This window comes from Euleptes europaea, chromosome 13, assembly GCF_029931775.1.
Source record: "Euleptes europaea isolate rEulEur1 chromosome 13, rEulEur1.hap1, whole genome shotgun sequence".
In the NCBI taxonomy this organism is placed as follows: domain Eukaryota; kingdom Metazoa; phylum Chordata; class Lepidosauria; order Squamata; family Sphaerodactylidae; genus Euleptes; species Euleptes europaea.
This window is the reverse complement of record NC_079324.1, coordinates 10,820,175-10,846,456: the sequence shown is the minus strand read 5'-3', so window position 1 is coordinate 10,846,456 and position 26,282 is coordinate 10,820,175. Positions and strand designations below refer to the sequence as shown.

The following is a 26,282-nucleotide window of genomic DNA, read 5'->3' as shown; positions in this document are numbered from 1 at the left end:
CGCCGTCCCGACGCGCACGCGCCCAGCCAGCATTCTCTCCATAAGACAAGTTTTTAGAGGAGGAAAACAAGATTTTTTCCTGTTTTCCTCCTCTAAAAACTAGGTGCGTCGTAGTTTTCGCTATGGAGCGAAAAATACGGTACCTATTATCTCCAGGATCAGAGGAGCATGCTTATTACATTAGGTGCTTTGGAAAACAGGCAGGATAATTCTGCTGCAGTTGTCTTGTTTGTGGGCTTCCTAGAGACACCTGGTTGGCTGCTGTGTGAACAGACTTCTGGACTTGATGGACTGATCCAGCATGGCTTTTCCTATGTTCTTAACCTGATTTTTGGAACTGCTTTTCACTAAAATCCACATGCAGTCTCAGCATTTGTGTACCCCAGGGTTGGATTGGAGCTGGACTATGACAAAATTGATTCAGTACCAGAGTTCCAAACCAATAATATCAAATTGTTGTCTGGGATGGGCCACTGAACTATGCTACGAGAATTGGCCTTTATTTTAAAAAAGCCCCAATGTCCATTATGTAACTGGGCAAGGGCCACAGCCCTCATCGCTTCAGGAATCACTTTCTAAATCATCATGAAAGTACCTTTTCTACAATGAGTTCCCACATCATGTCCAAAAAAGTGTGAATGTTGGATTTGTTACATGCTGGCCTGCTCTTACTAATGCAGTGTTTTCAGGATGGGGATTTCACTGATAGCATCTAGACATCTTAGGCTGAAAAGGGGCAGCTTGTTCAAAACATAGCAGTGTGCATTGTTTGCAAGTGCCTTTCCTGTAGAGGCAAGGAAGAGAGGGCATCTGCATTTGGAATTAGTTCTAAAGGTTTGAAAATTAAGTCATATCAGTAGGAAAACAGAAGTAGAGCTCAGTGCTGTAACCCAACATTGGAACCTTGTCACAGAACAGCCCCACAAGTCCCACCTTGGTACTCCAAGGTGTCCAGGCACTCAGCATTTGTCCTGAGTCTCCACCTGGTGTCATGCTGCTCTCCCGAGTCTGCCCAACTCTCGGAGGGGGTTTCTTGCCCTTTTCCTTCAGAACACGTGTGAAGCTGCCTTCAACTGAATTAGACCATTGGTCCATCAAGGTCAGTATTTTCTACTTAGACTCTCCAGGGTCTTAGATAGAGGTCTTTCACATCACCTACTGCCTAGTCCTTTTAACTGGAGATGCCAGAGATTGATCCTTGGCCCTTCTGCATGCAAAGCAGAGGCTCCTCGACTGAGCCACAGACCCTCCCTCACTAGTCAGTAGCTTCCCTTTCACATTGCCATTTAAAAGCTCCACTGGGAGCCCATGTCTTGCTACCCAATGACAGGTTACTGTGGTAATGGCTTACTGCACCTGCATACTCTCAGGGAAATAGCGATCTAGTAACCATCCACCTCCCTTCCCCAGTACCCATTTTAGATAGCATGTTTGAACTGTGGAGGTCTATGTGGTATGGAGAGCAACTTTTTTTTTTGCTGTCAAGTAACAGCTGACTTATGGCTACCCTGTAGTGTTTTCAAGGCAAGAGACGTTCAGAGGTAGTTTGCCATTGCCTGCCTCTGCGTCACAACCCTGATGTTCCTTGGAGGTTGCCCATCCAGATACTTACCAGGGTCAAGGCTGAGAGTGTATGACTGGCCCAAGGTCACCCAGCTAGATTCTATGGCAGAGTGGGGCTTCGAACCTGGGTTTTCCAGATCCTACTCTGACACCTTAACCAGTATAACCACGCTGGCTCTCTATCCATAGAGAGAAACTACCAGCATTTACAACAGAAAATAATTTATTGTTAAATAAAAAGTTCAGTTAACTTCAGTTAAAAATGGTTTGTGTTCAATAACTGATAACTGTTATTGTTATTCTAGATGAGTTAACTGGTTGTGTTATATAGCAGTTAACAAATTAGCACTTGTGAACAATATTCAACCTATTAACTGTCCTTATTAAACTTTTAAATAATTTTTAAACTTTTATTTTTATACCCTTCAAACACACACACACAAAGAATGATGGCAAGTCTACAGCTAAGCATCTATAAAAGGTTTCCAAATATAAAAAACATGTCTGTGTGCAATTGTCATCTATATGTCATATGTTCAAATATTGAAAAGGTTGTAAGGTCCTCAATCTGTTGGATTGCAGGAGGGGGGCATTTATCTCTCCAGTGTTGTAGTATAGATCTTTTAACAACAGTAAGGGCATGGATGGTCTATTTTTGTTGACCATCAGTTAGCCTCCAGGAGACCGGCAAGTAGTTTAAAAGTACGTAAGTATTCTCAAAGATCAATGAATACTCTAATACAAAATTGATATGAGTAATTGCTTCCTCTGTAAAAGGAATAACTGGACAGTCCCAAAGGATATGTTTGAGACTTGTCTTGTAAGTTACAATGCCAGCAATTGGGCACTTTACTTAGACCTTTGCTGAAAAGGCAGTGTGGTGTCCAGCATATCCTAAACATAGTTTTTTGCTGAAGAAGTAACAGCTTGAGATCCATATAAACAGCAGGTATAAAGTTTAGGGGCATAACCAATTGCTTTGGCAAAACAGGGCGATCCAGCTCCTTATTCTATTCATTTCTGAGACTTTGCATATCATATTTATTAATCAATATCAAATATTTATGAACACATCTGTAGGTTTTGTTTTCTGTGTTAATTTAATGAGAATTTCCAAGAGTAAGGGAGATTCTGAAACATTTAGTGCTGCAGGGCCATATTTAGATACCAACAGATGTTGCAGTTGTAAATATTGCCATTCAACAAAGGTAACAAGTCATATCTAGACGTCATCTGAGAAAATAACAAAAACTCACCATCATAGTCTGTTAATTGGTTCAAAGTAAAAATCCCCCTATCTGTCCTCCATAAAAAAAGATTTCTTCCCAATTTGTAGATCTGGATGAAGAAGAGTTGGTTTTTATACTCTGCTTTTCTCTACCTTTAAGGAGTCTCAAAGGGGCTTTCAATCACCTCCCCTTCTCCTCTCCACAACAGACACCTTGTGAGGTAGGTGGGGCTGAGAGAGTTCGGAGAGTACTGTGACTAGCCCAAGGTCACCCAGGAGGCTTCATCTGTAGGAGTGGGGAAACAAACCCAGTTCTCCAGACTAGAGTTCGCGGCTCTTAACCACTATACCATGGTATTAATTTAGCATGTAAAAATGGGTCAAATTGATACTGTTGTGACATTATATGCCATAATTCTCTAACTGCAGAAATTTCAGGAGGAACATGCTTTTGTGGCTTGAATAGACCCTAATGCTTTCCATTTAAAGAGGGGCACCAGACAAGAAGCCTCCAAAACAGCCCAAAATGGGGATAGTCCAAATGAAAGGAGCAACCTCAATAATTAGTCCATTAATAAATATGCCTGATGGTATAAACTAAGATCTGGAAAACCAAATCCTCCTTCGTTAAATGGGAATTGCATCCTTTTTACTTCCAAGTACATGTAGTAGACTTTTGCATATGGGGATGAATTTTTATGGGGAATATAATGCTATATTGAGTGCTATGCAGAGCCCCATTTCCATTCCATCTGCAACAAAATATAAAAATTGAAAAAACAAGGGTTTTAGCAAATGAACAAGGCTCCACCTACTGTGGCAGCCATTTTGTGGCAGCCATTTTGTTGTTGGGCCCACCATGCCATGTCAGAATTCCAGATGTGCCCGCAGGTTCAGAAAGGTTGGGGACCCCAATCTAAAACATTGTGAAGGTTTACTTACACTCTCCTTATGCACCCTCTTTCTAACAATAGCCCTTAAAAAATTGCCTAAGGGCTGATGCTGTCCCATCATCCTCACTGTGAACCACAGCAGAAGCTCTGTTCTCTACCCCACTGAGGAGGGTTGTCTCAAGGACAAGATGGGAAGCCCTTGTATATAGGCCTGAGGTGCATGCTTTCATCAAATATTTGTGAAAATCTGTTTGCCTTTGCCTTTCATGTTTAACACAAATCAGCTGCATATCTAATTTTTTTTCTTGGAAGAACTTTCCAATTTCATAATTAAGAAGCAGAACAAATCAAATATATTTGATGTGCAGTTTCAGTTCACACCTTGTGGCGTTTAGCTGTCCAGTCCAATAGAAGCTTAGGCTTGATTTCCTCAGACTTATCAGATGATGAATGTTTTGCTTTAGAGCCTTGAAAATTCTTGAATAAAAATGTCATGTCTAGCGGCAAAGTTGTTGCTTGTCATTTTGAGATATCTGATTTTGTTAATCTTTTATGACTTAGCCAGCCAGCCCTTGGAATTTAGCCTCAAATCTAAGAATAACTGCTTTAATCCAACTTGAAAGCATTTTGGAGTCATGTCTGTTACGTGTGCTGTCTTGCATACGTGATAGGAGTAGTGTTTCGTGTTTGGACAATGTGCCACAGTCCCATATTGCAATGTGAACGCTGTTTCTTGCAGAGTCTGAACTATACCCAACTATTATTTATGGTTACCACTGATTGTTTCCCTCTCCTGAGTTTCCTTAGACATCATTTTCCCAACCTGTGGGTCATGATCCAGAAGTGGGTCACGAAGCCTGTTGGAAGTGGGTCCCTGATTTTTTGCAGTTTTAATTATTTGTGTATGTTCTCCCCCCCCCCAAATAGGTCCCCATACCAAGTTAATTTGGAGTTGTGGGTCACCATACCAAAAAACTTGGGCACCACTGCTAACATGCTATTTTTTTCTAGGAATATTTTTTCTAGGAATATTCCTCACAGTATGCTGAAAGCGGGAAAAGAATAGAACAGGTAAAGTCCATCAGATACCTAGGGGTGACTCCAATCGAACGGACTAAAAACGGAACACCATAGGCAGGCAGCGAATGTAGCTGAAAGAGCATCCTACAATATAATAAGATTTTACCACACAAGGGGAACCTATTTTATCCCAGCTGCCCTAAGATTGTTCAAGGCAAAGTCTTTGACCCAGATGCTTTATGGAACCTTTTTGGGTTCTTCTAGGTCCAGCTATGCCCCACTGGGTCCAAGCCAAATTCCTTAGAGCAATACTTCAAGTACCACCATGTGTATTGCATTCTTGGGTACGCCTGGAAACTGGGATGTTAGAGGCTAGGATCAGTCTTTCCTCCATTTATCTTTGGCTGAAAGGGCTATGTGCAACTGAAGGCCTTCTGCCTTTGCTCCTTGGTGATGATTTTAAACCCAGATGGTGGCAACAGACTGAAAGGAGAGTCACAAGCCTAGGATTCTCCACCCACTCTCTGTTAAGGCTTAATATTGATCAAGCAAAGCAATTAATCAGGCAGAGACTTTTTGACATTGAATGTCAAAATGAGCTTGTGAACTCTCCGGCATTTTTGGCCCCAGACAATAATAGGTATGTGTTAGTACCAGCAGAATATTTTTCATTTCTGGAAATGAACAAACAAAGAAGGGCTTTATCGCTTGCTAGAAGTTCTGCCCTGCCCTCAGCGATCCTAGAAGGCAGATTTAGGAGATTACCAAGGTCAGAATGGAGATGCCCCTGTAAATCAGGTGAAGTTGAATCTACTGTGCATTCCATTTTCAGGTGCTCTTTCTACCAGGCAGTCCAATGCAAGCTAATTTCCCCTCTCCTTGATCTAATAAAAGATAGCTCCGAGGAAGTGAGGCTGAGGAGTCTCCTATGGAATGGGTCAAACCAGAGGATAAAGCAAGTAGTGAAATTTTGTGCCACAATATATAAGTTCCGCCAGACAAAGCTGGGGCTTGGTCATTTAACTTAAAATGGAGAATGTTTTATTAATTTGAGGTTTGTTTACATTATATAAACTGTCTATGAATTGTATATCCTATAGTTTTAGTTACTGTATATTCTCCAGTTTTAAGTCTGTAACTGATACAAATTTTAATGGCATTTGCCGTATTAATAAATGAATCTGAATCAGTATGCTGAAAGTAGCTGTCACTCAACATGATGGGTGGCAGTTGGCTGCACAACAGTTTCTCAGTCTGGGTGGATAGGGTTTTTTTCTGGTCCCACGCTGTGACGAAGTGGGAGTGAGAAAATATTTATTTGGAGTAAAAATGCTGTATCTGAGCCATTAACAGGTATCTGCTCAGTTGCAGGAGACTTCCACATAAGGAAGCTTTGCCTCTAAACTTAATAAAGCAGAAGTTCAGTGGAACCATAAAGAATAACAAAATTTATTCCAGCATATACTTCCATGAGTCAGACCTTACTTCCTCAGTTACAAAGAGGTTGGGGAAAGGGGCGGGGGAGGTCGTAGCTGAGAGAGACCTGTTGTTGTACAGTGTTCAGTTGTGAGTCCTTGTGAAAGGACTCTAGTCTTCATTTTGGGATTAAACCTAAGCATTTGATATGCTAAAGGGACCACTACTTGTACAAGCAGAGTTTACACTTGCATGATGAACTGCGTGCTGTTCTCCGTATACTGCCTCCCTCTGTGCTTCAATCAGTTCCTGAGCAATGAACATGGAGAAAGTAATACCTGAACAAGTCCTAGGTGAATTACATATTTCATAGTTTCCTGATTTTCCTCATAAGGTGACTATAGCAAAATTATAGGACATACTTTGGTTCTGTTAATAAACATCACCAAATACTGTACTGCAATGCAAATACTGTACCATATTTACCTTGATGGTTGTCAGGGGTTTTGGATGGCCAAGGATTGCAAGTTTAAAATATCTAAATACTGAGGGAATTCAAACTTTTGCTCTGGAAAATCTATAGAAATCTATTTTAAGCAGTTTACCTACTTGTCTGAGGCTCTGTGCAAAAACATCATAGTAACTAAATCTGTTTTTCATATTCCAGATTTTTCTGCTTGCCTGTCCACCCTGCCAGCTTGCACTGATTGTCTTCAGGTAATTCTTGCAGTGAGTTCTCTAAATAACTTAAATAGGGTTGCCAGGTTTCTCCTGACAACCAGTGGGGGGCAGGGGGGACTTACTACCAGTGGGGGGGTCTAGGGTGGCATCGTTCCAGTGTGCACCAGAAGTGAAATTGCTGGCGACATTGCTGCGACACCAGCCTAGGCCTCACCCCACTGCTGGTAAGTCCCGCTGCCAGTCAGCTGATGGAGGGGTAGAGGCTTGGGGCTGAAAGATCCCCTGCCTACAGCCGGGTCTTGGCAGCCCCGTAAATGAATGAATACTTTATGTACTATTTGTGTTAAAAGTTTTGTTGAAACTTTGCCTGCCAACAGACATAACTCAGAATGTATCACTGAGCATTCGCATTTGTGTGGCAACTATTCTGGTCAAGTTTTCCTGTCATTCTTGTTTCTGTGTGTCTGGGCTTCTCTGAGAACATCTCAGGGACTGCTTTTCTAGGGCTGCTGCAACCTGGAGGTGAAATGGTTTTTGTATTGTATTTTGTACTGCTTGAAATGGTTTTTGTATTGTGGTTGTTCTACCTGGTGTTTGTATCCTAGCTTGCTGTGCAGATCTGTCTGTGCTTTTGCATAGCAGGGTCAACCACATCTACCAGAAATGTTGTGGGGGTGGCATGGAGATAGAACATGAGTGGGTATGGTCAGGTCATTGTGTGGGGCAGCTGCCGCAGTTGAAGGACTGTCTCCTTCCATGTATCCTTGTGCACCAACCATGGTCATCGGGCAGCCAACTGTTGGCTATCCCATTTCCTCAGGGTGGCCTGTCTGGCATCAACCATAGCCCAGGCTGTTTCAATTGCAGCTCTGGCTCTGCGGAATGGGCTTCTTGAAGAGGTGAGGGGGCCTCCTTCCTTAGAAATATTCAGGAGGTGCTGCAAGGTCTGCCAGATTGCTAGGGGTTTTGAGGGAGTTTGAATTGGCAGGCATCTTTTGAGGAGGGATGGGGAGAGAGCTGGGTTTGTTGTTTTATTTTTGGTTTTTAAACTGAAAATGTTTTTAACTGTTATTGTAAGCAGCCTTGAACTACAAGGAAAGGCAGGATATGAATGTTTTAATAAGTAAACGTAGAGGTCATTTCAGACTGTATACATGGTATAAGCATGTGAAAACAAACCTGCAAGCCTCCTTAAATATGCCACATTTTCCCAGTTATCTGATGTTCTCAAGCCTCTGTAGGTCTGTGGATACCAGCCAGGAGTGAAGTTACAAATCCTTTCCTTTTCTGTACTTGAGATATAAGGGTGTGAAATAGACACAAGTACTTCTGAATAATCACTGCAGGTGATGAGATCTCTGGCATATTAGGTTCTTAAAAATGAACAACAAGTGTCAATATAATGATTTACTCTAGCTGCTTTCACTGTAATGATATTAAAGGCATAATTTCACAACGTTTCACATTGTTGTCTGTGGAAGCAAAAACGTGATGAGGCATTGGGAGAATTTTTCATTAGCATCTTGCCTTGGTGTTTTTATTTTATTTTATTGAATATGAATCCTGCTTTCCAACAGGCGCTGTCAAAGTGGTTTACTCTTTTTTTTAAAATGAAAAATTCCATGTAAAAATAAACCTTTGAGAAGAGTTTTTTTTTGGGGGGGGGAACCTAAACACACACACAAAAAAACCTTCTCACAAATGGAGACTTTGCTGGAGCAGATTAGAACTGGCAAATCAGAGATAACCAGAACAAACCAGTAACAAATCTGAGATAACTAGAAAATAGCATCCTTGTTAACCTTAAGAAGGCATCTGGATCATTTCTTTACCCTTTCTTAGAAGCTAACAGGGTATAATTAAACAATTCAGTGGAAGCATATAGACATATAAACACAACACAACCAGAGAGGAGTGCCTATAAGAGGTTTTTCTTTGTTTAACTATATTCAGCAGATTAATTACACACACAATTCTCTTTTTTAGAATCCCAAGGAGATTGCTCAGATATATTTTCTTTTCTCTTTGAATAATCTTTCTACTATGCATCTTCAAAGATTGCCTTGTAATGAGCAGGGGGCATTGCATCACTAGACTGATTAAAATGCCTTGGAGTAGATTGTGAAACCAAGTGCAGTCAGGTGAGTGAGTGGACATGGAATTTACCCAGCAAAGCGTTCATCAGATTCTGTTCTAGTGAGCAGAAATTACATTTTGTTCTTTCTCACATGTGTTTAAGCAACTATCTTTTTGTTTCTAGGATATCAATAGCTGAAGACCAAGGCTGACTGACCTGGTTGTTGTTTTTTACAATTTTATTCTTTAATCATAATTTTGCTTTTATTGGAATAGTGCTTTTCTTGCTAGTGCCAGTTAAAAAACTGAATGGAAACCTGTGCTTCCTCTAAGCAAAATTAGAGAGAACCTCCATCATGTAAAGTAGCCCAGTGAACACCTCTTAAGTGATAGTAGCAAATGTCTTGAAAACACTATGGCATACAGATTTACCTGTCAGGAAGTTGTTATTGGCTGTGTGTCCTTGTTAAATGTGCAGCAGTGGCATTTGTATAATGTGTATATGACATGCTACATTTTCAGGACCTTTTAAAAAGTTGACTATGAATGGACAGTACATATGTATAATGTAAAGGTAACCTACTTTTTTTATATTAGGTTGCAGATGCATATGTTAAATGGGGCACTCTTGGCATTGCTGTTTCCTGTAGTTAACACACGACTGGTGAGTAAACCAAGCTTTGTGTTCTCTCTAGAAACTTCCTCGTATACACTGTTTCTGGAAAGATACTTGGCCTTTGGCAATTTACTTGTTATGGCATTCACTGTTACAGAATACAATGATCTTTGACCACACAGGTTTTTATTCCAGTAAAGTGGACTCTTATGATCTCTCCTTTTATTATGCATCAATTATACTCCTGTTTAACTGTTTTTAAGCATGGGTATATTCCAATGCTACATGAGAGAGTGCTTTGGAAATGGGACAGTCCCATGCTGCCTATCGTTTAGTTCAGTGCTCATCTTTGAAAGTGAGGATACAGTTTTATGTACTAGTTCTCTTTTGCAACCAGATGTCATAGGAGTAATTAGCAATTCATTCTAGTATCAGAAGGGTTTCTTCAAATGTTTTGCAAAATCTTGCTTCTAACACTCACAGCCCATTCCTGAGCCTGTGGCGGCTGGGGACGGTGTGGCTGCGCTGCCACTGCGGTGTCTCCAGAGGTGTTCCCCGGCCACCAAAAGGCTTTTAAAGAACCTTTTAATATTTTTTTGAAAATGGGGCATTTTGCCCCGTTGAAAACAGCTAGGCTATGCCAGCAAAAAGCTGGTGCAGCAACGCTGTTGTTTTAGATGGTGTACCCAGGGCAAAAGGGGTTAGGAAGCTGCCTACTGGCAGCTCCGCCCCCTGGCACGCCACAGGAATGCCCCCCAGGACACCAGTGTGGGACTTTGCGCTGGTGGGACACCAGCAGGAGGCTGAGCCGGCGTCCCATGGTGTCCTGCCATGGCAGCGCAGGGAGACCAGCATGAGCAGCCCAATACCGGCGTCCCTGCCTCTCACAGTGGCGCAAGTGGCCTGGGCGCAGGCAGCCCGGACACTGGCGTGGGCACTTGCACTCCTCCTGAGCTCTTTCAGGCCAAGAGCTCAGGATTATGCTGTCAATCACTTCTTCCTGTTCCATTAACCTGGTCCTCCAGCAGCATCTAATTATACTCTTTTCTGAATTTGTCGGTTTAAGTGCCACTCCATCCAGAGTTGGAAAGGCAGTGCCCTCCAGATCCTTTGCCTTGCCTGACCAGCATTGCCTCAGTTTTGTCTGAATTCAATTGTGGCCTGTTATCTCCCAGCTACTTGACCACAATGTCCAGCCACTGGCCCTGAACAGAGACTGCCAGTTATGCTGGCTTGTTGAAAGAAATATAGTTGAACTTTAAAGAATTAAAACTTACTTTGAAGATCTGTGGTAGGAAAAATGCCCTTGTTCCTGATTTTCATGACTGAATATTCAGATGTCAACATTCATGAATGGCATCTATGCATACATTTATGCAAATTTACTATTTCGCTGTCATCATTAAAATGGCATGTATCCTATTGTGAAAGTGATGCTGAAAACAACTTATTTCCTTGTTTTAAAAAATCTCATTTTGCTGAACTCTGATGCTTCAACAGTTCTTCCTCATTAGCTTACAACCACCAAAAATCTTAATGAGATACTTTCTCATAAATCAGCAGCTGGGAAGCATAAGCCCCGATTCATTATGATCTTCATGAATAAGATTATTGTGGCTTTAACTGAGTGGAGGTGAAGTGAGACCTATCATTGCAAAGATATTTACTGATTGTTCTCTGTATGTAATTAGGAGTCTACTTGATAGTGATCTTCATCAAGGGTAAGCAATCCAAACAGGACTTGTCAGATTTCAGTGACTGCCCTATGTAACATGACGGCCACAGTAAAAGAAATGAGAGTCTTTATGTAGAAGTTAGTGTGTATCTTCTAATATATGGATTACCAGATTAGTGAATAAAAGCAATTGTTGAACTTGTGGGTATCTTGTAGGATGAAAGACTGGTAAGTCTTAATTCAGACGTCATAGACAAAGTAGAGTTCATTTGTGAAAGGTGCAAACCTGATTAATTGGCAGGGTCACACACCTCCCGCCCTGCTTCTCCTATGTGGCATGGCCAGAATGAAGAAGAATTTCTAATTGTATGAATTCCCACTATATTTGTTTTTTCCAGCTTGTATGCTTTTGGATGGCAAGGTATCAATAAAGCATGTTTTCTGAATTAGTGTAGAGAAATAAACACTACGTTCTTCTTTTGTACATGGTCCACTTGAAACTGTTTGATTGTTATTATCATACAAATACGAATAAAAGTAAGCTAGCACAAGCTGCTTGTACAGTGTCCTCCTCGAATAAGTTTGTTTGAGCAATTTAAATTCCTAATCTTCAGGCAGCTTATGAGACAGAACACAAGCTTGACCTATTAAGTGACTTCCTTACTAATTCCTCTTTCCTGTTGAATCATTTTAATTGTGGCCCAGGGAAAATGATTACATCTCATGTAAGTGACTGTACTATATAACATGCCTTAATTTAAAAAAAAGTCAAAAACTTCCACATACACAAAACATCAAATTATTCTTCCTAAGCAGCCAGAGTCGTCTTTCTTTTTTAATCAAAAGGCTTGGAAGCCACTGAGCAGACCGTCATAAACAAGGTGCCATTTGAAACTCAAGATGTATACAAAGTAGTTGCAGTGTTTAGTTTCACCTTACTGACCTTTTATAGAATTCAAAAATCTGCCAAGTCCCCTTTGCATCCAAGAGCTTGGTCCCACTGTCTGGTCACATAGCAGTGAAGCTAATGGTAGCAACAAGACCCGGTCCTCCATGGCATACTTGAGGGAGATACAATCATTGTTAAGAGAGCCATGGTAAGAGATTGAGAGGGGTTTCCTTTTCCCTACTGACAAATCCCCCCGTTCCTTTCAGTTTAACAGAGCCCTCTGCCAACCATGATTAACTTTAAACCAGGTTAAAAACTGGTTCCAGTCTAAAGCTGACCTTGGTATAGATGTAACCTAATACCATAGTTAAAACTGAATGGGAAGGAATTTTATATAGGAGAGAGAAAAGCTCTTTTTTAATTAAGAGAACAGCTCTGTTTGAATTGGCAGTTCTTTTGGATATAGCAAACTGCTGTTTTTTGTTCAGCACTAAACTGAGGTTGGCCATAGTTGGGATTGTAGAGGGCATTAACTTTTAGGTTAGAATTATAGGGTATTTTTGAGAACATGTTTTTATTTCTCCTCCCTCAAGTTGTTTCTGGAGACATGGACTCTTTTGGGAAACCGTGCCTAAATGACCTTGCTTTTTAAAACTCACCCTCCCCTCTTATACTGTGCCTTGTATTAACAAACATTTATTGACTTCATATATACCCCACTTTTCTCCCCAGTGGGGATCCAAAGCAGCTTACATCATTCTTCTCTCCTCCGTTTTATCCTCAGAACAGCACTGTGAGGTAGATTAGGCTAAGAGTGTGTGACTGCCCCAAGATCTCCCAGCAAGCTTCCATGGCATAGTGGGAATTTAAACCTGGGTCTCCAGGATCCTGGTCTGATATTCTAACTACTGTGCCACACTGACCTGGTCAAAATGTTGCTACCCTCTTCCTATCCTTTCATGTGTGACAGATTTTTTATGAATGGGTCTCTTCTGGCTTAGGCAGACAAGTTGGAGAAGACAAGTAGGCCACCTATACAAAACCCCTCCCCCCCTTTCGACAGACAGACAGACCTCAGTGGGGTATAATGCCGCAAGAGGCTACCCTCCGAAGCTGCCTTTTCCTCCAAGGGGACTGATCTCTGTAGTCTGGAGATCAGTTATAATTCCAGGAGCTCTCCAGGCCCCACCTGGAGGTTGGCCACTCTAGTTAGATTTCATAGTGAAAAAGAGGCATATAATGTAGCTTGTATGTTGTATCTTTTTTGCAGTGTGTCAGGATGGTTGTGTTTTTGGACTCTCTAAATTGGCTGATTTAGTCACAGTCTGTATTCTTGTCTTTAAATAAGCTCTGTATCTTCCATTCAAATTGTTAGTGCTCTAGAACCTCTTCTGCACTTGACTCTGAAATGCCCCAGTTCAGACATAATTTGAAACCATGGCTTGTTGTAGACTTGTTTATTGACGGCCCTTGGCCAGATGAAACAGCAAACATGGACTAAAATATTGTCGAAGGCTTTCACGGTCAGAGTTCATTGATTCATGTAGGTTATCCGGGCTGTGTAACCGTGGTCTTGGAATTTTCTTTCCTGATGTTTCGCCAGCAACTGTGGCAGGCATCTTCAGAGTAGTAACACTGAAGGACAGTGTCTCTCAGTGTCAAGTGTGTAGGAAGATATAGTCAGAAAGGGGTTGGGTTTGAGCTGAGTATTGTCCTGCAAAAGTAATGTGCTAATCATTGTCCTGTAAGTATCAAGATAATGTGCTAATGACGGTGTGGTATGTTAATATGGAACCATTGTATCCTGAAGCGATCTGTTAATGTGTGAAGTCCAAAGCTAATCTCCATGGCTATTATTGACTATAGTCTTTGTTAGTCTGGAGGTTTTTAGGACAGGAAGCCAAGCCTTATTCATTCTTAAACTCTCTTCTTTTCTGTTAAAGTTGTGCTGATGTTTATGAATTTCAATGGCTTCTCTGTGCAATCTGACAAAATAGTTGGTAGAATTGTCCAGTCTTTCAGTGTCTTGGAATAAGACCCTGTGTCCTGTTTGTGTCAGTCCATGTTCAGCCACTGCTGATTTCTCAGGTTGGCCAAGTCTGCAGTATCTTTCATGTTCTTTTATCCTTGTTTGTATGTTGCGTTTTGTGGTCCCGATGTAAACTTCTCCACAGCTGCAAGGTATACGATATACTCCTGCAGAGGTGTGGGGGGGTCTGTTTTGTCTTTTGCTGATCGTAGCATTTGTTGTATATAAACATAACCTACAAACAGTGTTTAAACCCACCAAGAAAATACAACAAATGCTACGATCAGCAAAAGACAAAACAGACCCCCCCACACCTCTGCAGGAGTATATCGTATACCTTGCAGCTGTGGAGAAGTTTACATCGGGACCACAAAATGCAGCATACAAACAAGGATAAAAGAACATGAAAGATACTGCAGACTTGGCCAACCTGAGAAATCAGCAGTGGCTGAACATGGACTGACACAAACAGGACACAGGGTCTTATTCCAAGACACTGAAAGACTGGACAATTCTACCAACTATTTTGTCAGATTGCACAGAGAAGCCATTGAAATTCATAAACATCAGCACAACTTTAACAGAAAAGAAGAGAGTTTAAGAATGAATAAGGCTTGGCTTCCTGTCCTAAAAACCTTCAGACTAACAAAGACTATAGTCAATAATAGCCATGGAGATTAGCTTTGGACTTCACACATTAACAGATCGCTTCAGGATACAATGGTTCCATATTAACATACCACACCGTCATTAGCACATTATCTTGATACTTACAGGACAATGATTAGCACATTACTTTTGCAGGACAATACTCAGCTCAAACCCAACCCCTTTCTGACTATATCTTCCTACACACTTGACACTGAGAGACACTGTCCTTCAGTGTTACTACTCTGAAGATGCCTGCCACAGTTGCTGGCGAAACGTCAGGAAAGAAAATTCCAAGACCACGGTTACACAGCCCGGATAACCTACAAGAACCAATGGATTAAAATAATCTTACAAAGAAAGATTTACAGTCTAAGTCATAAATCACTTAAAACCACAACCGAGATACATCTGCCATTTGGGCTAAGAGACTACTGTATGGCGACGTATTTTCATTGCTGCCATACAAAATTTCGCAACCTGCGAGGTGATTGAAGGATTATCCCCTTGTTAGAGTTTTTCAATCTTTTCTCTCACCCTGTTGGGTCCCATTCTCAATAAGAGGGGCTCAGTAAACTTGGAGTATTGTGTAAAAATTACAGTTCAGGAGAACATGATCAATAGTTTCTAAATCCCCGGATTTACTTGGCTTGTTGTAGCGATCAGTCAGTGAAACCAGGACTGTCTGTGAACCTTGGCTTCAGCGCTGTCATTGTTTCCCCTTCTGGACAGCCAGCTACTATTCCAGCCTTCTATGCAATGTTGCAGCTGATGGAAAATGTCACTGCATCCCCAGCTCATTGGTTGTTGGCGAAGATTTGGCCACTCTTGGAACAATCATACCTCCACTACTCAGGCTTTCATGTTAATCTTTTCCTCACAGCAAACTAAGACAAAGACTCTTCTGCTTCCTATTTCAGTGTACGACTTGCACATAAATGCAACCCAATACACTCACCCAAGTTTTCATCTCTGTTTCATGCCATTCATGGTGCTTGCAGAAATACAGTAAACCTCCCTCCCCAGTCTTTTTCATTGCTATTGTACTGGCTTGTTTTTGATTCCCCATTAGGATGCCATATACAACCTGGCACCCTGGGAGGATTTGGGGACCGGGACAGGCGTGCTGGCACACGATGTCACTTCTGATGAAAAAGGGGAAGTAATATCATGTCGCCAACAATGCTCTAGGATTTGCCAAAACTAAGGGTAAACCACAGGTTTTTTTTTGCAAATACTAGAGTGTTGCTCTGATGTTATGACATTACTTCTGGATTTCACTGAAAGTGATCTTTCAACACCAGCATAATGCTGGCATGCCTACCCCATTTTCTTCCATTTTCCCGTGCTGAGCAATGGAGCACATTGCCAGGAGGTTGCCCATCATAGTGTAAGATCTGGTACCCCTACTCCTCACAAATTCTGCTTGCTGACCACACACGTAGAAAACTCACCCCCATGAAGCCCCTGGAAGAACCTGCATGTCCCACACCAGTCACAAAATAAACACACAGGTGAATAGTGTTAAATGCACTTTACTGAACAGAGAAAGCGCATACCATGCATTAACAGCCTGTGAAATAACAGATGAGTTGCATGTAAAAGGAGAATTTACTGAGTGAAACACTGGGATGGGGAGTTCAGTTCAGTTTATTTACGATCATTTGACCAGCAGAAGGTCAAAGAAACCAGACCGCAACTCACAGATTATCACAAATAGTAGTTTCAGAATTTTCTCAGACTTCTGGTTGCCATCCCAGCTTGAATTGTGATACGTGACTGAGGGAAAGCTTTGCTGTATCAACAGCTTGCTTTCTGTTCATCAGTATGACTTCCGGGCCATAAGTCCGTGCTCCTCTTTCCCTGACATTAACCTTTGCCTCACATCAAAATCAGAAGACATCCTGATTAAAGTGAACTATACTCATGTATACACAGGCCACAGCCTCTAAAGATCCAAGAGAAGCCTCCCTCCCCCAAATTTCATTCAGCTACTGGCAACCTTATGTCATTCCTTCTATTGCTGGAATTCACTTTGCCCTCTGGTGGCAGCAAATCAGATCTGGCGATCAACACACTTCCCAGACCCTGCTGGCAGAGACACAGATGATTGGAAAGAGGTATGCACTTTCCAGGCCTGTACAAAAAGTTGTCAGCTTCTGGAGATTGCAGCCTGGGAGTCTGTTGGCAGTGGAACAAGTGACAGACAGGGGTGGCTGAAGGCATTTCATTGCCCAGAACGTCTTCTTCCCCTGCTTTCCTTGCTGGATGTGAGGTGGGCTGGACAATCTGCAGCCTGCCTTGAAGTCCAACTGAATGGCAATAATACAAGTGTGTGTTTTTGTGAGGGGGTGGGGGGAGAAGCACATTTCCTGGACTAATGTTTCCACCACATGGGGAAACTAGCCTTGTATCTGAGCAGCAGTAAGACAACTTGAGCATGGGGGTGGGTAGGGGATGACCCACTTCCCAGACCTGCTGTGCTGGAACTCTACTTTGGGGGAGGAAACTAGTAAAGCTTCTTTCAAGTGGAGCATATAAGGATGAAGCATGCCTGCATTCCTGAACCTTTAAGAGTAGGGGAACACCAGCTTGGCAGGGAGAACTGCTTACTGGAAGCAGTAAAAGCAAGAACCGTTTGTATTTTAAGCCATTGTTGCCATGAATCTTTGTAGTTGGAGCTGGCCTAGAGTCTCCGAGAGAAACAAGATAGGTTGGAGCAAGAATACCTGTAGTACATAACTATTATTAAGAGAAACTGGTTAATAAACCATGTTCAGAACATGGTTTCATGGACCTTGTTTAACAATAATTCAGGTAAATGGCTTACATTCTGAAGACTGATTAACTATGGTTAGTTTAATTAAACGGTGATAGCATATCATGGAACTTCTGGTTCCAAAAGACCTGGGTGTGCAGAATCCTGGTGAAACTAATTTAGGCTCCTTGTTGTAGACATTCCCTTTGTGCATTACTTTGCTAGGTAAGGGCAATGTCAACAATGTGCTAGTGTGTCATATAGAATGAAGTTCTGGGGCAGGAATAGCATTTTGTGATCCTGTGCATTAAACTGAGCAACTTTGAGCTTAAAAGAGTCTGGGTTAAAGGAGTTTTCTCTTATATTCCCTCTTTTCCACTTTGCAAAACAGGATTTTTGACAAGATTGCTGTAAATAAAAGTAAATCAGAACCACAGCATCTGTTGGTTTTCTTAGGACTGTGTAGCTATGGTGCTCCTAAAAGCTGCTGTTCTACCAGAGCCTAAAAAATATTTAAGTTGGCAACAAGAACTGTTTTGGATTCTTATTGTTGCTTTTTAGGTGGTTTGATAGCTGAAACCACTTTGGGATCATTTATTGTTTGCATGGGATATTGCATTTCTTTAGTGTTTTCAGAGAAGTTTGAGACTAGCAGATGAGTTGGAATTTAGTAAAATATGGGCTTCAGATGTTAAAACTTGTATGACTTTCATAAGTCTTTTTAAAAGTGTAATTTGAAAGTGTCCCTTTGAAATTGCAAAGACTCCTGCTTGCCAGAGGCTGCATTTTGAATCAGCTGAGCTGGGGAATAGAGGCAGGGGGAAGTCTTAACTTTGCCTTTCCTAAAACAGCTGGGAAGCCTAATTAAACTGAGATTTAACTAAGTAAAATTTGCTGGGAGAGGATTGTGTTTGTTGTGACAGAGGGCGAGTGGGTGCTTAAAGTTTGATTGCTGCCTTAAAGCTTGATTGCTACCTTCTAAAAAGGGTTTTTTTTTGTTGGTGTGGGGTGAAGCTTGTGTGTAAGAGGCGGGGGCTGCGAGCATTTAAATTGCAAAGGCTCCTGCTCTTGCCCTGTTGCTCTTAGCCTGGGGATCGTGACTGGGGACCTCTAGGGTGGGTAAAAAATCTTGTTATCAGGGCAGAGTAATTCTCTGCATCCAGTAGGAGTACCGAGCAACTTGAGCATCTATGTGAATTAGCAGCAGCTAGCTGCAGGTCAAGGCAGCTTCGGCACTCAAGTCTTATTTGGTACAGGAAGAGTGCAGGGTTATAAAGGGCAGGTCTTCGACTCTATTAACAGAGAAACTTTGGTCCAAGCTGTCTAAACTAGGAATTGATCCCCGTCTCCTATTTCTTTTAAAAAAACTTCACTCATCTACAACTTGCCATGTAAAATATTCTCCTGAAGGTGACCTTACTGATAAAATTCCTTAGAACAAGGGTGTGAAGCAAGGCTGCATCCTTGCTCCCCTTCTTTTTAACTTATTTCTGTCAGACCTTGCTTACTCTTTAGATTCCATCAACGGCCATCCTCCAAAATTAGGAGGTAAAGCCGTACCTCTTCTTTTATATGCTGATGATACTGCCATTTTATCCTACTCTAAAATTGGCCTCAAACACTATCTAGGGGCATTTGAAAACTATTGCCATCTAAACCTTCTTAATATCAATTACTCTAAGACTAACATCTTGGTCTTTTCTAAGAAGTGGTCCCCCTTCAGCTGGCGTATTGGTAAGGCCAAAATACATCAGGTGAAGAGCTTTAAATACTTGGGCATTACCTTCAACTATAATCTGAAATGGGTAGTACACAGAAATAGAGCTATCAAACTAGGGAGAATATCCTCGAGCCAACTGAAGTAATTTTTTTTCTATAAGGGCAACCAATTTGTTCCCACCGCAGTTAAGGTATTCAATTCCAAAATTTTACCTCAGATCTTATACGGTATTCCAATTTGGGTCAATGCTTTTAATCGTGATTTGGAATCCTTTCAAGCAAACTTTTTTAGGCAAATTCTGGGTTTCCCACAATGTGTCTCTTACTATGCAATTTATTCTGAGTTAGGCCAAAGTTTGTGTGAAACCAAGGCTTGGCTAATAACGATTCGTTTCTGGCTTAAACTGTATTTTAGAACAGAGTGTGGTTCTCTTTTATCAATGCTGCTGAAAGAACTACATAACACTACCTGGGACCGTTTAATTCTGACCAAAATAAAATCTACCGGAGTCTCCCTGGAAGACTTGGCCTCAACTTCCGAGGCTCATATTTTTAAAATTGTTAAGCAACACTTTTTAGATATGGAACTACAGAGGCTTCATCCCACGCAACCCCCGGTCTGCTCCTCAGCTGCGCTGGGGCTTATGAACAAAACTGACAGTATTCCCCATTATTTTTATAATTTGGACATCCCTCCCCTTCGTAGAGCCTTCTCTCTTGCCAGGGTCAACGCCTTCCCTTCAAGGATGTTGTATGGAAGGTACCATCAAATCCCAATACAGGAACAGCTTTGTACCTGTGGGTCCAATTCCCTGGATACTATTGATCATATACTGCTTGACTGCCCCCTATACCAAATATCCCGTGAGAAAAGGCTTAAAAATTGGATACATGCAAAATATTATCTATCCATTAAAGCAAAATGTCAACTCCTATTAAATGATTTTGCTCCAAAGATTACTGTGGATGTTGCCAATTTCCTGATGGATGTGATGAAAATTCAAAAGCTTGCAACCTTTGATTTTTGAGCTCATTTTATTGATATTAGGTTTTATGATTATTTTGTAAAAATTGTAATAATAATTATGCCATTAAAGGTTTCATTGTCATTGTATAAAGGGCAGGTTGTTTTGTTTCCAGGGTTAAAACACCAAAGAATAATATAATAATAAATTAATTAATAAAATACCAGTTATGAAGATAGACAGCAGGGGTCGGGGGGCTATCCAGCATGCTGCATGGAGTGTCACATATATGACTTAGGGCTGTTTAGCTTGGAAAGAAGACAGCTGAGGGGAGACATGATCGAGGTCTATAAAATTATGCATGGTTTGGAGAGAGTGGACAGGGAGAAGTTTTTCTCCCTCTCCCATAATACTAGAATCTGCTGAAGCTGGAGGGTGAGAGATTTAAAACAGATAAAAGGAAGTATTTTTTCACACAACATATAGTTAAATTGTGGAATTCCCTGCCCCAAAATGTGGTGATGGCTGCCAACTTGGAAGGCTTTAAGAGGGGAGTGGACATGTTCATGGAGGAAAGGGGTATTCATGGCTACTAGTTAAAATGGATGCTAGTCATGATGCATACCTATTCTCTCCAGGATCAGAGGAGCATGCCTATTATCTTAGGTGCTGTGGAACACAGGCAGGATGGTGCTGCTGCAGTCGTCTTGTTTGGGGGCTTCCTAGAGGCACCTGGTTGGCCACTGTGTGAACAGACTGCTGGACTTGATGGGCCTTGGTCTGATCCAGCAGGGCTTTTCTTATGTTCTTATGTCCCTTTCTTACCTTGACAATCCCAGTTCTGTTCCAAAATAAATTCTTCCTGCTTTCCTCAAAGTCACTATCAGATGCTGCCTCTGGATTCTGATGAAATCGAACCACTAATTTATGTGCTCTAATGAACTGTCATTTTAAAACATGTACTCCTTAGTTCCTGTCATCTGGTTACTGCTTGGACTCTGCTCAGCTATTTTTATGCTTATTGCCTTTTCCAGTAGTCTGCATTGTTGTTTAAGGGAACAGGGTGTAACCTTCTGATGTTGACACAGCCCAGTATCGGCATCTGGTGACTGTTCCTGACCCCACCCTCCACACTGGTGATGCTCACAGCTCTAGTGCTTTCCCCAGCCCTGCCTTCCATTTCCTTAGCAACTATTTTTCTGCCAAACTAAGGGCTCTCCCATTTTGAAACATGTTTCAGCGGTGGCTGGCCCCATTGTGTTGTTTTGGCTTTTAATTAGTTTTGGCTATTAATTGTATGGATAATAATACAAATTAGCAAAAAAGAAAAAAAAGTGCAAGCTCAAAACTGCCTGGGTAAATAAATGTCTTTAACTGGCATTGAAAGCTCAACAAGCTTGGAGCCACGTGGACAGATACAGATGTCATTCCATAATTTGTATGACACAACTGAAAAGATTCTTTGTGTTGTTCTTAGGAGGGCCTCAGATAAAGATTTTAAATGACGAGCAGGTGTCTACAGGAGTAGTACTCCAAGCTGTATTTTTGTTTATTTATTTATATATTTAAAAACATTAGCTGCCTTCCTTATGGAGTTCAAGATGGCTTACAAACATAGATAAAACACATAGAATAAAATACATTAAACATAAAACCAAAATTTAAATCACTACTCAGGACTGCTACTAAACTTAACTAGATGCAGTCGTAAACAAAACCATCTTCAACTTCCTCCTAAAGATCAAAAGTGAGGGGATGAGGCTCACCTCCCTGGGGTGGCTGTTCCATAATTTTGGGGCTGCCACTGAAAAGGCTCTCTTGTGTACCCACCAATGAGCTTCTTTGATTGATGGGACAGTCAGGAGGGCCTCTTCCTTTGATCTTAGATTCTGGGTAGGAATATATGGGAGAAGATAGTCCTTCAGATACCCCAGTGCCAAGCCATGTAGAGCTTTTAAGGTCAAAACCAGTGCCTTGAATTGGGCTTGGGAGTGGATCAGTAGCCTGTGTAATGGCTGTAATATTGGCATCACATGTGCCCAATAGCTGGCTTTGACCAGCCACAGTGTTCTGCACTATTTGTAGTCTCCAAACACACTTCAAGGTTAGTCCCGAGTACAGCATATTGCTGTTGTCTAGTCTGGATTTAACTAAGGCAGAGGTTCCCAAACTTTTTGAGTCATGGAGCACTTTTCAGGAGAGAAATTCGTCACAGAGCACTTATTTTCACCTAGCACCGTGTTGGCGAACCTATGGCACGCGTGCCATTTCCGGCACGCGTTGCCCTCTCTGCTGGCACGCACGGCTCAGCTGGGCGGTGGGGCCCCTGCCCTCCCAGCCGCCAGCTTTGAACTGCTCTGCGCTGCCTGCAGGCAGCGCGGAGCAGTTCAAAGGCCCCGCCCCCTTCCCTGGACTCTCTGCCGCCCAGCCTTTCCCCTCTCCCCCCCTCCCCGGCCGAAAACCCCTTTGCAGAGCGCAGAGGCGGCTGCCGCCCTCCAGCCCTCTTCTCCCTCTCCCTCCCCCGGCCAAAAAACCGTTTGTGGGCGCACGAGGCAGCTGTCCCCCTCCAGCCCCCTTCTCCCTTTCCCTCCCCTCCTCCCCAGCCAAAAACCGCTTTGCAGAGCGCAGAGGCGGCTGCCGCCCTCCAGCCCCCTTCTCCCTCTTCCCCTCCCTGGCCAAAAACCCCTTTGCAGGGCACACGAGGTGGCTGCCGTCTTCCAGCCTCCCTCTCCCTCCCCCAGCCAAAAACCGCTTTGCAGGGCGCATGAGGCGACTGCCGCCCTCCAGCCCCCTTCTCCCTCTCCCTCCCCCTTCCCTCCTCCCCGGCCAAAAAACCGTTTGCAGGGCGCACGAGGCGGCTGTCGTCCTCCAGCCCCCTTCTCCCTCTCCCTCCCCAGCCAAAAACCCTTTGCAGGGCGCCCGAGGCGGCTGTTGTCCTCCAGCCCCCTTCTCCCTCTCCCTCCCCAGCCAAAAACCCTTTGCAGGGCGCACGAGGCGGCTGTCGTCCTCCAGCCCCCTTCTCCCTCTCCCTCCCCTCCTCCCCAGCCAAAAACCCTTTGCAGGGCGCACGAGGCGGCTGTCGTCCTCCAGCCCCCTTCTCCCTCTCCCTCCCCTCCTCCCCAGCCAAAAACCCTTTGCAGGGCGCACGAGGCGGCTGTCGTCCTCCAGCCCCCTTCTCCCTCCCCCCCTTCCCGGCCAAAAAACCCTTTGCAGGGCGCACGAGGCGGCTGCCGCCTCGCGAGCCGGCCCTCCAGCCCCCTTCCCTTTCTCCCTCGGTGCCTTCCATGGGCAAAAACCCTTTTCCTGGGTCGCAAGGCAGCTGCCCTGCAGCCCCCTTTCCCCTCTCCCTTCAAAACCCCTTTCCTGGGCGCGCAAGGTGGCAGCGCGCCGGCCCAGAAGCCTCATTCTCCCCCCCCCCCCGCCAGAAGCCCCTTTCCTCAGCTTGCGAGGCTGCAGCTGCCTCTCATGCTGGCCCAGAAGCCCCCTTCCCCACCAAAAACTCCTTCCCTTGGCGCACGAGGTGGCTGCTGCCCTACTCACCAGCCCAGAAGCCCCCTTCCTTTCCTGGCCAGAAAGCTCTTCCTTCTTTTCTTCCTTTCCTTTTCCTCCCTCCGTCCCTCCCTGAAAACTTTCCTGATTCCAGCAAATGCCTGCTAGGTCTCTCCAGGACTTCCTCAAGAATGGAGAATACAGCCCTCCCACAACTGGTAGACTGCCTCTGAATGTGAAGGTACCACTATGGATGTCTGGTTCCCATCTATATTAGGTCTAATGCAGTTTTTGTTCTAATGCAGTTTTTGCAGGCAGCGTGGAGCAGTTCAAAGGCCCTGCCCCCTTCCCTGGACTCCCCGCTCCCCAGCAGGGAGTCCAGGGAAGTTGTTTTTTCTAAGCTAAAACCTCAGTATTCAGGTTAAATTGCCGTGTTGGCACTTTGCAATAAGTGGGTTTGGGGTTGCAGTTTGGGCACTCGGTCTCTAAAAGGTTCGCCATCACTGACCTAGCACCTATATACTAAACTGAATGACAGTAGTATTTTTATTTCCAATCTCTTCATGGAGCACTAGGAGCTGTTTCATGGAGCACCAAGTGCTCCACGGAGCAAAGTTTGAGAACCTCTGAACTAAGGCATGGATCACTGTGGCTAGATCTGGCTTACCCAGGAACAGACTCAGTTGGCGCACCAGCTTAAGCTGAGCAAAAGCATCCCAAACCACCGCAGCCACCTGGCTATCTGATGTGATGCCTGTGTTGAATAGCACTCCCAAGCTGTGAATCTGGCTTTTCAAGGGAAATATAACCCTATCCAAGACAGGAGAGACCTCATGTCCCAGGTCTGCCTTTCTACTAACTCAGAGAATCTCTGTCTTGTCAGGATTAAGTTTTAACCCAATATTCCATAGCTATTATACCACACTGACAATTCAGCTTTGTAGCACTTCCCATTACATACATAATGAGTCTTTCTAGCATTAAATGCTTGTAACTATGAGATGAAGTACAACTCATGATATGCAAGAGCTATATTTTCTTTAGAAATTCTCCACCATGCCTTTCAAGACCTCCAAGCAGCTTGATAGAAATACAAAGAAGAATCAGAAATAAAACTCAAGACACAAATAGGACTAGCAATAGCAACTAAAAGCATAATAAAATAGCAAACCAGAACAAACATATCTTAAATACCATTAAAAGTATGGGAATAAACAGGTATGAGAATAAAATTATGAATAAACAACAATGGAGCCTTCTTTGGCCTTTTATGCATGGTTTGTTTCCGTTGCCATCAAGCTCTGAGTACTTTGGGGCTTTGTTTTCACTATACATGTTTTTTCTGACCTTTAGAAGTCACCTCGTTTTCCTCTTGCGTTTTCCTGATGTTTTGTGGATAAACTTTTAGCCTGAGTTTAATGTCTGCATCGATCCCAAATCGAAAGTTGGTCCAGTGCATACTTGTCAATTTGGGGTTTTCTTCCCATGCCCATTCTCGCTTCTCCCTCCCACTTTTTTCCCCCTCATCCAACCCCTCCCTTTGAAACTGGAATTCTATGAGGCTGCTTATTTGGTCAGTTTCACAGCAAGTGTTGGTCAGTTTCAGACCTCAGCCTGATCTAAAGGTTTTTTTGTTTGCTGAAATGATCACAAACTACCCATGCAACTGCTTATTTGGTCAGTTTCACAGCAAGTGGTCAGTTTTAGGTCTCAGCCTGTGCAGAGTGATTTGAGAACTCGACTGCAAATACTGTGCAATGAGTGAGTAGCATATCCAACGAAAACAACGTGTGCATAAATGCCTTTCTTCACAGCTCCTCTTCATAACCTCGTTTTTAGTATGGTACCTTAGCTGTGACTGTTACAAGTGTGTGTACTTGGACAAACTGATAATGCAGCATACCTCCCAAAGAGATTTTATCATGAATCTCTGAAAGGTGATTTCTCAAGACTGACAGTCTTCTCAACCCTATTTCATTGGATCTTACTAAAGTACTCATTACTGTTGTTTTATAAAACCTTACATGTTACTTGTAAGTGAATGTGCAAACAGTATAGAATCCTAGCAAGGATAGAATTTTCCTAAAAAGCCAGATTCTGTTAAATTACAATAACACCTCTCCTGAGAAGCCCAGCTTAGGCCAAGCTCGTTGGACCTTGGAAGCTAAGCAAGTTTGGCCACAGTTAGTACTTGGATGGGAGACCATGCAGGAAGATTCAGAGGATTTCAGAGAATTCAGAGAATTTTCTGCATTGTGCAGGGGGTTGGACTGGATGACCCTGGACTGGATGACCCTATGATTCTATGGCAGTGGCAAACCACCTCTGCTCTTCTCTTGCCTGGGACACCCTGTGGATGGGGTTGCCATGAGTCAGTTGCAACTCAACAGCATGTTCTTTTAAGAAGACAAATGAAAATAGACAGATGCTATAAAGAAGGTAGGCTACTGAAATGGAATATTGAATCTGCCTTCAGTTGAGATAATGAATGTATTGTGTGACAGGAGAATAGAACTTAAAAATCAATTTTAAAAACCTCTCAAATTGATTTCTTAAACTCCATTTCTTTACAAATTTCAGGTGTACTACATTACTTAACTTTTGTCTGTCAGTCTTT

At 42.8% G+C, this 26,282-nt stretch overlaps 1 protein-coding gene across 2 annotated transcripts in view; it reads left to right on the top strand.

Moving 5' to 3' along the window:
* Positions 1 to 26,282, top strand: part of TMEM164 (transmembrane protein 164) — a 54,358-nt gene that overhangs the window by 10,151 nt on the left and 17,925 nt on the right. For both annotated transcript variants that reach the window (XM_056859353.1, XM_056859354.1), the window contains exons 2-3: positions 6,788 to 6,837; positions 9,475 to 9,541. In XM_056859353.1, the coding sequence (XP_056715331.1) occupies positions 6,788 to 6,837; positions 9,475 to 9,541 (117 nt within the window). The remainder of the gene's footprint in view (positions 1 to 6,787; positions 6,838 to 9,474; positions 9,542 to 26,282) is intronic.